Source organism: Salvelinus sp. IW2-2015, linkage group LG4p (assembly GCF_002910315.2).
Source record: "Salvelinus sp. IW2-2015 linkage group LG4p, ASM291031v2, whole genome shotgun sequence".
Classification (NCBI taxonomy): Eukaryota; Metazoa; Chordata; class Actinopteri; order Salmoniformes; family Salmonidae; genus Salvelinus; species Salvelinus sp. IW2-2015.
This window is the reverse complement of record NC_036841.1, coordinates 11,056,801-11,070,809: the sequence shown is the minus strand read 5'-3', so window position 1 is coordinate 11,070,809 and position 14,009 is coordinate 11,056,801. Positions and strand designations below refer to the sequence as shown.

Below are 14,009 nucleotides of genomic sequence, written 5' to 3'. Positions count from 1 at the left end.
GGATGCATGGAAGAAAGAGAGAGAGATGAGAGAGTGAAAGAGGTGGAGGGAGAGGGAAATTGAGGTAGATGAGGAGAGAGAAATGGAGAGAGAGAAATGGAGATAGACAGAGATCGAGGGAGAGATGGAGAGAGAGTTACTAGCGTTTGGTTTGTCATTTCTCTAAGCCTATTTTCTATTTGTTCTGTGCAGTTACGCTTCAATTCCAATGTTCTTGGCAACCGCAGAAGGCTTCTGATATGCTGTTTAAAGAGAGAGAGAGAGTGTGAAAAAACACAGAGGTGAAATCGAACAAGGTCACAGAGGAGATTAGATAGGAAACAAGGACGACAAAATGACAAGCCATTAGCCATACGTTATATACAATATGGCAAATAGCACATATAGCAGTAATCTCAAATAGCAGTAATCTCAAAGGGCACATAGCAGTAATCTCAAATAGCACAGCAGTAATCTCAAATAGCACAGCAGTAACCTCAAATAGCACATAGCAGTAATCTCAAATAGCAGTAATCTCAAATAGCAGTAATCTCAAATAGCACATAGCTGTAATCTCATATAGCAGTAATCTCAAATAGCACATAGCAGTAATCTCAAATAGCACATAGCAGTAATCTCAAATAGCATTTAGCAATAATCTCAAATAGCAGTAATCTCAAATAGCACATAGCAGGAATCTCAAATAGCAGTAACCTCAAATAGCAGTAATCTCAAATAGCAGTAATCTCAAATAGCACAGCAGTAACCTCAAATAGCAGTAATCTCAAATAGCAGTAATCTCAAATAGCACATAGCAGTAATGTGCAAGCGAATGCAGTCAAAACTGTAAAAGCACACAGAGAGTGAGGGAGGAGGAGGAGAACGGGGCAGAGCCTACACCAAGCCCTGCCTATCAGGCAGAGGTGGGCAGGGATAGAGAGCCGGGAAGGAGGGAGCGAGTGAGGGAGAGCGCATGAGAAAGAAAGAGGTAGACAGAGATGCAGAAATACAGTCAGTCTGCCTGTGCCGGTGACGTTGTGTGTGGCAGTGCTGCTGTACAGTGTGGTCCGTTAGGACCACCAACCCATCAGGGACTACAGCACAACACAGTCTGGATCCAGAACCACAACCAGACACCATGTCAGGCTCCACTCCTGAGCCCGCTCCTCCGAGGGTCCACTCTAAAAAGGCTGGGATCCGGGCTGCGGTGATTCTAATCGGACTCCTGCAAAAGTCACGACGAGCGAAGGAGAGAGAGAGGGAGAAGGAGAGAGKGCGGTGGGTGAACTTTATCTGCTGTTTGGTCTCCTGGCTGGTCTGGTTGGCTGCCTGCCTGTCTGAGGCTCACACTCTGCACTGCGGTGTTAAGTCAAGCTTTCAGAGCAACTTTTATTGCCTGACTATAAGTGCTGTTTGTATACACAGGTCGATGCTTGTCTGTGTCCTTGTCTTTTGTGTGGATGGTGAGTGTGTGTGTGTGTGTGTGTGTGTGTTGTTCTTGACACCACTGGTGTCTGTATGTGCATATCTTAGTCAGTAAAATGAAAGGAGAGAGAGAGCGAAGTTAAAGGTGAGGAGTCATTTGAGAGCTTGCAAAAGAGAAAAGAGAGGCAGAGAGAGGAGAGAGAGAGAGAGCGCTATGAGTCCCTCTTCAACCTATTGTACACTCAGCTATAGCTGGAGCCACTCCACTCAGGATCCAAAATACTGTGTTGTTTAATGCTACAGTACATGTCTCTATGTAGGTATGGCTTCCATTTACCCCCTCTCTCTGTACTGTCTCCAGAACACAATGGAACGGTTGCTGAAGACTCAAACTGGTCAGGAGAGTTTGAAAGGAAGGGATAGGCTGTCGTCAGTGTCAACAGACTAACAGACCAAAGCAGATGAGTGTTAGTGACTCAAAGGGAGAGGTCTCAGTGATGTCAGTTTAATGGGAATGTGTGCATGTGTGTGCGTGTGCGTGTGTGTGCGTGTGTGTGCGTGTGCGTGTGTGTGTGTGTGTGTGTGCGTGTGCGTGCGTGCGTGCGTGCGTGCGTGCGTGTGTGTGTGTGTCTATATATTACAAGTAACTTATTGTTTGTTGTTAACAATGGGACTGCCAACGATACAAATGTCAGGTGACAACAGTAAATAGTAATTCAGAGAGAGAGAGACTGACTAGTACAGGTACAGGTAAGTTCTGTTGTTTTTGCCCGTCACTCACGGCTTTCCTTTGGAAAGCAGAAATAGCATGGCTGTGAGAGGAGGTTTATTTTCAACACCAAGGCAATCTGATAGTGCGGACACAGTGAGAGAAGGCAACAGGGGACACGGTGCCCTGAGGTTCTTTATGTTAAAACCAATGTTAAGGAACAACTTGTATGCACACACACAACGAGTCTCACACACGCATGCTGTGCTGCTGTACAAAAAGACATCACCAACACAAACACACAGTCTCACAAACACGTACTGTGCAGTTACGGCACGGCAGACATCACTAATAATGTAAACACTTACATTAACACACACTAGACCTAGATGTTTGGGATTGTGATTTATTGGTTGTGTGTGTTAGTTAGTTTGATGAGGACTTTCTGCATCTGGTCAGACATACACACATAGTCTATGAGAAGTAGCAGTGGTGGTGGGCCTTAGATTGTGTCCACGGGGGCTGTCCTCCTCATTGGACTAGCACAGCTGGGCCGAAGACTCTTTAAAATAGTTTAAAATCCCTTAATGATGGATTTACAATGTATGCTGTTCCCCGTTCATCTTTGAAACAGTCGTGGTGCTCCCAGGTTTGTGGTGGGTGTGTGTGTGTGTGTGTGTGTCTGTTGGTGTCGTGTGTTGTGTGTGTGTGGTGTGTGTGTGGTGTGCTGTGTTGTGTGGTGTGTGTTGTGTGTGTGTGTGTGTGTGGTGTGTGTGTGTGTGTGGTGTGTGTTGTTGTGTGTGTGCACCAGTGTACGAAACATTACGGAACACCTGCTCTTTCCATGACATAGACCTGACCAGGTGAAAGCTATGATCCGCTTATGATGTCACCTTGTTTAATCTCACTTCAATCAGTGTATGATGAAGGGGAGGAGAGCGATTAAAAAGTGATTTTTAAGTCTTGGGATTTTTTTAAGTCGAGGTTGTGAAAGCCAAAATATTTGCGTGCCTTTGAACGAGTGGGTAGGAGTGAGGTGCAGTTGTTGAGTGTGTCAAGACTGCTACCCGCTGCGGGTTTTTAACGCTCAAACAGTTGTCCTGTGTGATATCAAGAATAGGTTCCACCACCCATAAGGACATCCAAACAAACTTTCACACCCAACTTGTTGAGAGGCATTGGAGTAACATGGGCCAGGCATCCTGTGGAACACGTTTTCCAACTCAATGAGTGTCGGAGGTGGTGTGTGTTGTGTGGTGGTGTGTGTGTCGTGTGGTTGGTGTTGTGTGTGGTGTGTGTGTGTTGGTAGTGTGTGTGTGTGTGTGTGTGTGTGTGTGTGTTGTGTGTGGTGTGTGTGTGTTGTTTACTAGCTTAGTGCTTAGAACAGGAACCAGTCAGTCCAGTGCGTTGTTGTTGTGAGAAGGTTGAGGTTCTGGTTCCTGTCTCCTAACCCTCCTCGTTCCTCCTGGTTGCTTGGTAGCCTCCTCTCGTCCCTGTAAGGGGGGTTAATACCTGTCTAACTGAGTTAAGCACATTCAATCCTGACTTACACCATATTAGAATCCCTGCTGCCTGATGATGAGACACTCTAGTCATTACTAGTCCCACATGGACTGTGTCCCAGATGACACATTATCACTTATAGTGCACGACTTTTGACCAATGGCCAGAGGGCTATTTGGGGCACAGCCATGGATGAGAGTGTGAACAGGCTTGCTACTCCCCCCCCCCACCAGGGAATTGCAGGCTTACCGTGCAGCATTTGTTAATTCGTTCAAATTAAATGTAAACAATTCCGGAAGTCAAGTACATTTAATTACACCAGGATTTTTTTTTTGCTACAGGCTGTTATGTTGAAATCCAAGAGCATAATGTGGAATATATATATATATTTTTTCTGTGATACACGGCATGACCTTTGCTGAGCATCTTACAATATTTCAATTTTTTTTTATCAGTTCCCTCTCTACAAACTCTTTTTCATATTCTGACTCACTCTTTCCCTCCTCCCTTTGCTCATTCTTCCTCTCCCTCTCCCATTCTCTCTTCTTTCTCCCCTTCCCCCACTCGGCCAGTCTATGAAAACAGTTGTGATAGCAGCTGTTGGGGATCACAAGGAGACTGCACTGCTAGCCCTCCAGGCATGAACAAAACACACACATTCTCTCAATGGCAAGCACACCACACACACACACACGCACACACACACAACACCACACACACACACACACCACACAACCACACACACACACAACACACACACACACACACACACACACACACACACACACACACACACACACACACACACACACACACACACACACACACTCATTGCTACTAATGCACACCACCACACTTTCTACTCAAGCACGCCATGCCAGCACTACACATGCACTCACGCATGCATGCATACACCTATACACACACACAAACAAACACACAATCAGCAAATATCTACTGGGAAGCCTGGCACAGAGTAGGTAGAGGGGACAGTACAGGGAAAAGGGCAACGTTGGCTTTAGTCATTGCAGTGAACCTCTGTGTGTGGTCAGTTTGTCAATTAATACCTTCATACCACAGAACATACACACTCAGGTCTTTATGTGTGTGTGTCTGAAATTTCCACACTTATGGCGTTCTCCTCTACATCTCACACTGCATGGAGACTGTGTGAGTTTGCTGATGTTGTTGATGTTCATGTCTGTATTTCTGTTCTCCTTTCCTGTGTTTGTGTGTGTGTGTGTGCGTGTGCGTGTGCGTGCGTGCGCGTGCATGTGTGTGCGTGTGTGCCAGGGTGTGCATGTGGCAGTGCCAGGGAAGGAGCCAGTGAGCTGTGGCTCGTGTAATGGATGAGATGGTATTGTCTCCCTAAGAAGTGCCCAGAGATGGGCACACCGACAGATTGCATGGAGCCCTATTTAAAGAGCACAGCTATGTGAAGGGATTGGGGAAGATATTTTTAGCCCGGGCACTCATCTCCCCTCTCTCTCTATCTTTCTCTTTCTTCACCTGTGTCTCTGTCCGGCTGTCTCTCTTCAAACTCTCACATGTACTGTGGGGGTTGTCTGACAGATTGTGATTTTTAGGAGATGTTGAAAGCATGATGGGTTATTTGAAATATCCCATAGTTGAGTACAGGTCCATTGACAGAGGCGGGGTTAGGTATATCGTCTGAAAGCACATTAGAATATTTCAGTGGTTCAATCTGAAACAGTTTTTCTGGTTAGATCCTACTCAGATTAGAGCACTTCCTTTATTTAACTTCATGTCGTAATAATAACTAGGAACTGGGAGCTGACACCAGGAACACCTCATATATACACACGCACACGCACACGCACACGCACACGCACACGCACACGCACACACACAGAGTTTCCTCTGAGGTCTCCTATTATAACAGTATGGGGTTGGACCAGAGCCCAGAGAGGGGGAGACCTTTACTGGTGTTGACTTACAGAAACACCTGGCCTGTTTACCCTCACAGTGGGTGGTTGAGAGCAAGGGACCGAGGAAAATAAGGGGAGGAGTGGGGGAACGAGGAGGAGGAGTGAGGCAGAGGACGGGTAGCACAGAAAGAAGGGAGAATCCAATTAAACCTCAACAGGTTTCCCTCTTTATGTTAGCTGCTCTGGAGAATAAAAAAAAATATGTGAAGGCTTGCCAAGTCATTTCTGCCCTTGTTTTCTTGGCACAGCGTAATCCAGAACGTCAGTGGAAGGCTTTTATAGTAAAGTGCTTGATGTTCTGAAATGTTAGTCGACATGAAAATCTACTTTGATGGCAATAATTATCAGTTACAGAGTACTTTTATGGCACTTTAATAGACCTCTACATAAATACAGCTGTTAAACTGGAAGCCTTTATGAAGTTGACAGGGAAAACCACAGTTTTTCTGTACAACATTTTCATGTCAGTTAAGGAATGTTTTTATGACAGTAGATCTCCATATCAATAAAGTTGTTGCAGTACAGTATTAATGTAAAGCTTTATGATGTCAGCAATGAAACCCATAGCTCCTCTGTGAGTTCTGGAAGGGCCTGGCACCCTGACACCTCTGGGTCCCCTCTAACTTCCTGACCTTGAAGGGTCTGGCAATAACAGGCCAACTGTTAACAGGCCAACTGTGCTCTGTTCCCTTCATTCAGAAGGCTGTGCCTCTCAGTTCAGGACTGGTCGTAGTGTTGCTCTCAAGGGGCTCTCACCTTGTCACATAGAATAGGCGTGAGGATGGTACTGATTCAGCTGTTTGAGTCTGTGCTGTGATTATGGTGTTCTCTGTGCAGTAGAGAGTTCTGAGGATTATGTTGTTTATGTGTTGTGTGTTGTGTGTGTGCGTACTTGCTTGCGTGCGTATGTTTGTGTGTGTGGGTGTGCGTGTGTGTGTGTGTGTGTGTGTGTGTGTGTGTGTGTGTGTGTGTGTGTGTGTGTGTGTGTGTGTGTGTTGTGCTGTTGTGTGGTGTGTGTGTGTGTGTGTGTGTGTGTGTGTGTGTGTGTGTGTTTGTTTGTGCTCATGCCAAAGTGTGTATTTGTGTGTGACAGCAAGAGAGTGTGTTTTCTTGTGTGTTCTGTCCTAATTTCCCTGTCACACGTCCCTAACTCTAATGCACACAACACGTCAATACTCAAAGCCAATTATCACTTTCCTCTGCTGGTCATTGATTCAGACAGGATCTCAGCCTCTGTCTCTATTAGGGGCTCATGCTGCTGCTAACCTGAGAGCAGGTGTACAAGGACAAGTGGAAATCATCACCCCCATCAGACAGTATGACAACAGGAAAACGTGGAACTGGGGCGATSCATAAGGCGGAATGAGATTTCACTCTTAAAGTTCCAAAGCAGTCGTTTTTATCTCAATATCAAATAATTTCTGGGTAACAATAAAGTACCTTACTGTGAATGTTTTCAATTAAAAACATTTGTACTTTTTTTTTATCAAAGAGACATTCCTCAAACCAGAATTTTGCTAGGACTGTCTGGGAGTGGTCTGAGTGGGGAGGGGAAAACTGAAAACTAGCTGTTATTGGTAGAGAGGTTTGGAACTCTCTTTTTTTATTGGTCTATTAACTAATTTATCGCCTGGTGATGTCATAGGCAGGAGGCAGGTCAAAACACCATTCCACCTAAACAGGCAGACATTTCAGGTGGTCTTTTCAAACAGCTCTTACATTAAAAAGTCATTACCATAATTTTCACAATTTCACAGTATTATTCCAACTAGGGCTGTGGCAATCATGAAATTCCTCAGCTGGTGATTGTCAAGCAAATAACTGCCGATCTCACGGTAATTGACCGTTATTTAACATAAACACATTTAGCATCTCCTGGCTTCCACGCATAGACTACAAGCCACTGATGCAGACCTTTGGAACATCAACATTTGAAAAAGTAAAATAAGTCCATATAATATAMCCTACACCTTCACAATACATCCATTATTTATTTTAGACAGGTCTAAAGAAGCATGGTATAAAGAAAATGTAGTCTATTTCAGAAGAACAGAATAGCATACTCTGAGTTGTCCTTKTGTTAGGTCCTGATCTGGCTATGCCATATGGCTGTGGACAACACTAGTTCATTTAGCAGACTTGCTTAGAATTCCTTGGCGTTATTTTATAGTATGAAGAATACAATTGAACAAAGCTGAATAAAATAGAAAGGATATTTTCTCCAAATGATTTGAGGGAGTGTGCACAWGCAGCTATTCTCTGTGGAGTGGTAACAAAGAAACTGCTACTCCTATATACTTGATTTAGAGTTATTTTTGTAACTTTAGTTGTGATACAAACATTAGGGTATATGTTTAGATGTTTAATACATTGTAAGGCTGCATGATGCGACTCTAATGATGATTTGAAAAAGTCGCATGAAAGGCATGAGCTCTGCTTAGTTTTTTTTAACGCAGGTTGTACACACTTCATCAAGCACGTGACTATGCCTCGAATTTCAGGGCGGCATCCCCTTTGTGTGGCGGTAATGCCCCCTAAAAAATCCATGCCTTTGGCGGCCAGTGGTTGTTGTGCCCTTGGGCTGAATATAATAATTATAATTCCCTGCTCCCAGCACTCGCATGGCTCTCCGTTACGTGACCGGGTCTTTCTCACAGGCTACAAATGAAAGACAGACACATCAGGGACGCACGCAATCCATTTCCGAGGCGCATATTGAAGATATTGGAAGAACTGTCCACATTTACTTGTCGTCAGCCGACGAGATGAGTAGGCCTAACGAACAGCAAAAGTTGAACTATTCTATTCTGTGCGAGAAATAAATATTCCAAACATAGTCTGGGACAGTTGTGGGATGCGATAGATCCCAAACCACTACCTTTAAAAAAACTTTTATAAGCAATAAGGCTGACACAACAGATCATAAACTGATAAACTATTATGCAATTTCTTCACATTATAAGCGCAGCATTGCGCACACGGCAGTAGGCTAAAAGCGCAAATGATCTAGCGGGAAAACACCATTCTGAAAAATGACCAGGAATGTGATTATGCATGCAATGATTTTTTTATAAAGTGCATTTTTATGGTGAAAATTACCTTCCCCATTATGCGCTGCTAATGTATGCCAGTTAGGCTCTACACCGGTTGTAAAGCAGATTAATGTGCTTAATTTTAAGAAGTTATTTGGCCACTTCAGTTGTGATATAGACCTTATTAAAACATATAGGCCTATGGGCTAGGCTACATGAGGTGTGCGACTATGATTTGAAAAAGTCGCAAAAAAGGCATGCACTATTTCTTGCCTTACTGCACACATGATGGGCATCATTCATCATTCAGTGATAGGCTAATATTGTTTCCCCATCAGACTATTCTTGATTTAATCTTGCCTTTACATATACTAAATAATATATGTGTGAAATTTGTTTTCGATTTAGGATGGACCATTATCATGCACCTGTATCGAAACAGGGGCAGGGGGAAAAAATACATCTCATCTAAATAGTGAATGGAGGACGCTTTACCGTGGTTACTTTTCATGCCAGACAGCTAGGCTATACCCCTGTTGTAAAGAGAAGCAATGTGCTTAATATTATGAAAGTTGAGAAATAAATATAGTAGGCCTAGCCTATAGAAAGCTGATGGGATACTCCTCTTTTTAATAGAGGCCATCACTCTGTTTTCTCACGCCATTGCATAGCCTATAGAAATGTTGCGCAACATGAGCTCATGGGCTCTCCTGAAGTGTTTGATTCGTTTTTCGATTACATTTGCATTGATTTCAGAGTGATTAAAGGGGCATTAGAGTGCTGAGTACCAGGCAGTTAGCAAGTTTGGTAGGCTACTAATGACCATCAGCAGCATCAGAGCTGGGAGAAGCCTAATTACGTGACTAAACGGTCGCGTGGAATTTGACTGCCGTTATGACTCGTGACCGCCGGTGTGGCGGTAATACAGTCACCTTAACAGTCCTAATTCCAACCTCATAGTGTGGAAATATATATATAAAACACAGGAAAAATATWTTTTTTTACTGCACTGTGCCTTTAAAAACGGTCTCATTTTCGATACACAGCACATGGTTTCCTCTTAGACAGGACTGCCCAACCCTGGTTCTGGAGCACTACCGTCCTGTAGGTTTTTGCTCCAACCCTAATCTAGCACACCTGATTCTAATAGTTAGCTGGTTGATAAGATGAATCAGGTTAGTAACACCTGGGGTTGGAGCGGTAACCTACAGGAGGGTAGCTCTCCAGGAAAAGGATTCGGCCACCCTGTTCTAACACCAATGGTTGTATTCACTAGACTGGAGGAGTGAGTGTACAGGTCCGGAGTCAGTGAAAGAGGATTTTGATATGAATCATCTGTATCGGCTCTGGCATTAATGCAGTTATCCCGTGATTGTGTGGTTCAATGTCCGATGTCTATTCTCCTCCCAGCAGTTTCCTGTGCTGAATGTAATCAGTCTGGTAATACAACCGGATCGAAGGCTTCATATACACAGTGTATCTCCGCTTACGTTGTGATCTGGAGACGAGGCAAGGGGATATTATGTTATCGTCAGGCAGTTTTCATTTCATTTGTGTGTGTGTGTGTATGCTATATAGAAATGCTGACTGTTAGACTACCCATTACAGAATGCCATCGGCGATGGCAGCTGTCTGCTTCTTTCCTTTGAGATCTGGCCCCACATTCATTAAGCATCTCAGAGTAGGATTGCTGATCTCGGATCAGTTTTGCCTTTTTTAATCTTAGTGAATACTATTACATGGACGCAGAGGGACCTGATCCTAGATCAGCGATCCTTGTCTGAGACGTTTTATGAATACAAGCCCCTGGAGTCCACAGTACTGCTCTTCTTATTGAGTTTGGGATTCCGTACTGAGAGAAGGTGTCTTTCTAAGAGGTCATTATCTCAGCAAGGTTTGGTCAATCAAAGTGTTTACACAGTGTTCTACGATTGATTTTTCCCTTTTTCGATTTTGTTGCCGCGGCAGTAATTCTTTTCCCAACTTCATTCAGGTTTCATTTGGGAGAACAAATCAATCCCTCGCCGTATACCCCCCACTCTCTAGAACTCTGCCAGGAAGGTGTGTGTGTGTGTACGTGTGTTCCTCAGCCATTCCGTTGACTGGCTGGGCTCCACTCTCCTTTGACCCCCGTATCTATAAATAGCCTGTATACCCATCGAACCCACTGGGCAAAAACTGGTTGAATCAATGTTGTTTCTACGTCATTTCAAGCAAGAAATTCAATGTGATGATGTTGAATCAACGTGGAAAACGAATTGGATTTGCAAAAAAGTCATCCACATCAGGGAATTTAGTCTTTTTTTCACCCAACTTTTAACCTAAGTCCAATGACAGGGTGACGTTTTTGGTTTATTTCGGGTTGAATTCACGTTAGTTGTCAACCAAATGTAAATCAAAACTAGACGTTGATCTGACATCTGTGCCCAGTGGGGAGTGAGTACCAGCAGGAAACAGGAAGTAGCCTGTTACCTGGGTGTCTATGGGATTCAATATGGCTTATGAGCAATTGGCCCCCCAGTAGCTTGCCTGGCTACTGGTCCCCTCAGGCTACTTGTCCCCTATGTGCAAACAGTATATGGCTCCTTGTAGGCTACTGGCCCCCCAGTGAATAGGTAAGGGGCCTTCAATGTGCCACTGGGCTTAGTGGCTCCCCTTAACCCTTTGTGGAGGCCACTAATCCTTGTTAGGCCATTGCTCCCCTATACCTGATGAAATAAAGGATCCTGATTGGCTACTGCCACCATAGTGTACTAACATTTTAGAGGTCTATGATTAGCTACTGACTCCCCTGTGGCCAGTGCTGAGGTAAGGGGTCCTTCAATGGGCCACTTCACTTGTTATATTAGCCACACACTGGGAGCCATGAGCCATAGAATGCAGCCCTTTCAACACCTCACACTCTGACGTTCATTGCATTACGCCATTGGTCTGTGTCTGACTGTCCGTGGCGCTGGGCGGCCTGTCTGATCTGCTAGCATGGGAGGAACAAGCACATCTTGTCACGCCCTGACCATAGTTTGCTGTGTATGTTTCTATGTTTTGTTTGGTCAGGGTGTGATCTGAGTGGGCATTCTATGTTGTTTGTCTAGTTTGTCTATTTCTATGTGTTTGGCCTGATATGGTTCTCAATCAGAGGCAGGTGTTTGTCGTTGTCTCTGATTGGGAGCCATATTTAGGTAGCCTGTTTTGTATTGTGGGTTGTGGGTGATTGTTCCTGTTCGTGTGTTCCTATGTTTAGTGTTCACAATTTCGGAACTGTTGCGTCTTCATTTATTTTGTTCAGTTTATGGTTTTTGTTCTTTATTGAAAGTTTTCTAATAAATATGAATACTCACCACGCTGCGTATTGGTNTGTGTTCCTCAGCCGTGTGGTTGACTGGCTGGGCTCCAGTCCCCTTTCACCCCTTTATCTATAAAAAGTTTTTATATCCATCGGACCCACTGGGCAAAAACTGGTTCAATCAACGTTGTTTCCATTTCATTTCAACCCCCAAATTAGATGTGATGATGTTGAATCAACATGGAAAACTGATTGGATTTGCAAAAAGTCATCAACGTAAGAGAATTTAGTATTTTTTTCACCAAACTTTTAACCTAAATCCAATTACGGTGACATTTTTGGTTGATTTCACGTTGAATTCWCGTTAGTTAGGCAACTCAACCAAATGTAAATCAAAACTAGATGTTGAACTGACTGTGCCCAGTTGGGAGTGAGGCACAGCAGGAAACAGGAAGTAGCCCTCTTGACCTCTTCAGTTACCTGGGTGCCTATGGGATTCCTTATGGCTTATGAGCAACTGGCCCCCCTGTAGCCTATGTGGAGATGAGAGGTCCTTGCAGGCTACTGGCCCCACAGTGCCCAGTAAATAGGTAAGGGGCCTTCAATGGGCCACTGAGCTTATTGGCTCCCCTTAACCTTTTGTGGAGGCTACGAATCCTTGTTTAACCACTGCTCCCATATACCTGAAAAATTAAAGGGTCCTGATTGGCTACTGCCACCATAGTGTGCTAACATTTTAGAGGTATACGATTAGCTACTGACTCCCCTGTGGCCAGCGCTGAGGTAAGGGTTCCTTCAAAGGGCCACTTCACTTGTGTTAGCCACATACTGGGAGCCATGAGCCATCATCCCAGCCTGCAGAATGCAGCCCTTTCAACACCTCACACACTGACGTTCATTACATTACACCATTGGTCTGTGTCTGACTGTCCGTGGCGCTGGACGGCCTATCTGATCTYCTAGGATAGATGGGAGGAACAAGCACATCCATCCTCACTGCTATTTTTACAACGGGCAGATCTCCTATTGATACAGGGCTATGTCAGTGCATAATTTATACATACTGTAGAGTACTCTGCCATGGTCCTGATTGATGCAGCTATGTATGCCAGCTATGTCTGCCATGGTGAATGATAATGATGATGATGATGATCGTTAACTTGATGGCTCAGTCTATAGGCTGATGCTGCTTATGTCCAGCATACGGACAGTTAAAAGGTTGGGCAGTACGCTAGACTCTCCTCTGTCCTCCGCAGACGTTAGTGAACTAATCATCAAGCCTTTGACTAATTGAATTAGGTGTGCCAGTTTAGGGTTTAAACAAAAATATGAAATGTCCGGGAGGCGAGGAGAGGGTTAATGGACGGGTAATGGACGGGTAATGGACGGGTTGCACCTGATTCCTCTCAGCCCTGATGTCCTGCTGGCAGATTCATGTATTTCCTTGTCTTTGTTTTTCGCTGTCTAATAGGCCATTAAATATTAAGTTCATTAGAGGAACGATTGGGCTTCTGCAATGGTAGGTCTGGAAGAATTCTCATTCACTTCATTATGAGTTGTTTCCGTACAACAGATTTCTGTATGGGCTGGAAATCGGAACGTCACAATTGATAGGGGGTAATTGGCAGCAGGGACTTTGCCCTCCCCCCTTCCACCTCCCCTCCCCTCCTCCCCCTCCCCACCTCCCTCCCTCCCCCTCCCTCCCTCCCTCCCCTCCCTTCGCTCCTTCCTGGGCCAGTGTCTCTTTACCCCTGGCATGATTGTCTCTTGCGTCGTCCCTCTACTCGCATGCTCCACCCCCTCTCTCTCCCTTCCCCCTCTCTCACTCTCCCCCCCCCCCCCCTCCCTGTTTATGTGTTATACTAGCTGAGGCAGAGTGACAGTACACTGTGGCCAGTGCCTGTCATCTCTCCAGGGTGTAATCAATATGTGAAACATGGAGGCATTTGGCGTGACATTTGGTAAACATGATGCGTGTAGATGTAATTATATGAATCAGGCTCCAATAAAAAAAACTTAAGAAGAGTTGGGTGTGATTGTGAAAATAGCAAAGTTAGGATAGACAATGAAGGGTTTTATTGTGAAATACAAGATAGGAGACATCATCCTTAGGTCATATCATTATCTCC

The 14,009-nt window shown here is 44.5% G+C and overlaps 1 protein-coding gene across 1 annotated transcript in view; it reads left to right on the top strand.

The window, feature by feature from the left end:
- Positions 1 to 941: 941 nt before the first annotated feature.
- The window catches only part of rap1gap2a (RAP1 GTPase activating protein 2a), a 54,255-nt gene continuing 41,187 nt past the window's right edge, over positions 942 to 14,009 (top strand). The window contains exon 1 of the mRNA XM_070436673.1: positions 942 to 1,257. Coding sequence (XP_070292774.1) covers positions 1,118 to 1,257 — 140 coding nt within the window. The 5' untranslated portion in view covers positions 942 to 1,117. The remainder of the gene's footprint in view (positions 1,258 to 14,009) is intronic.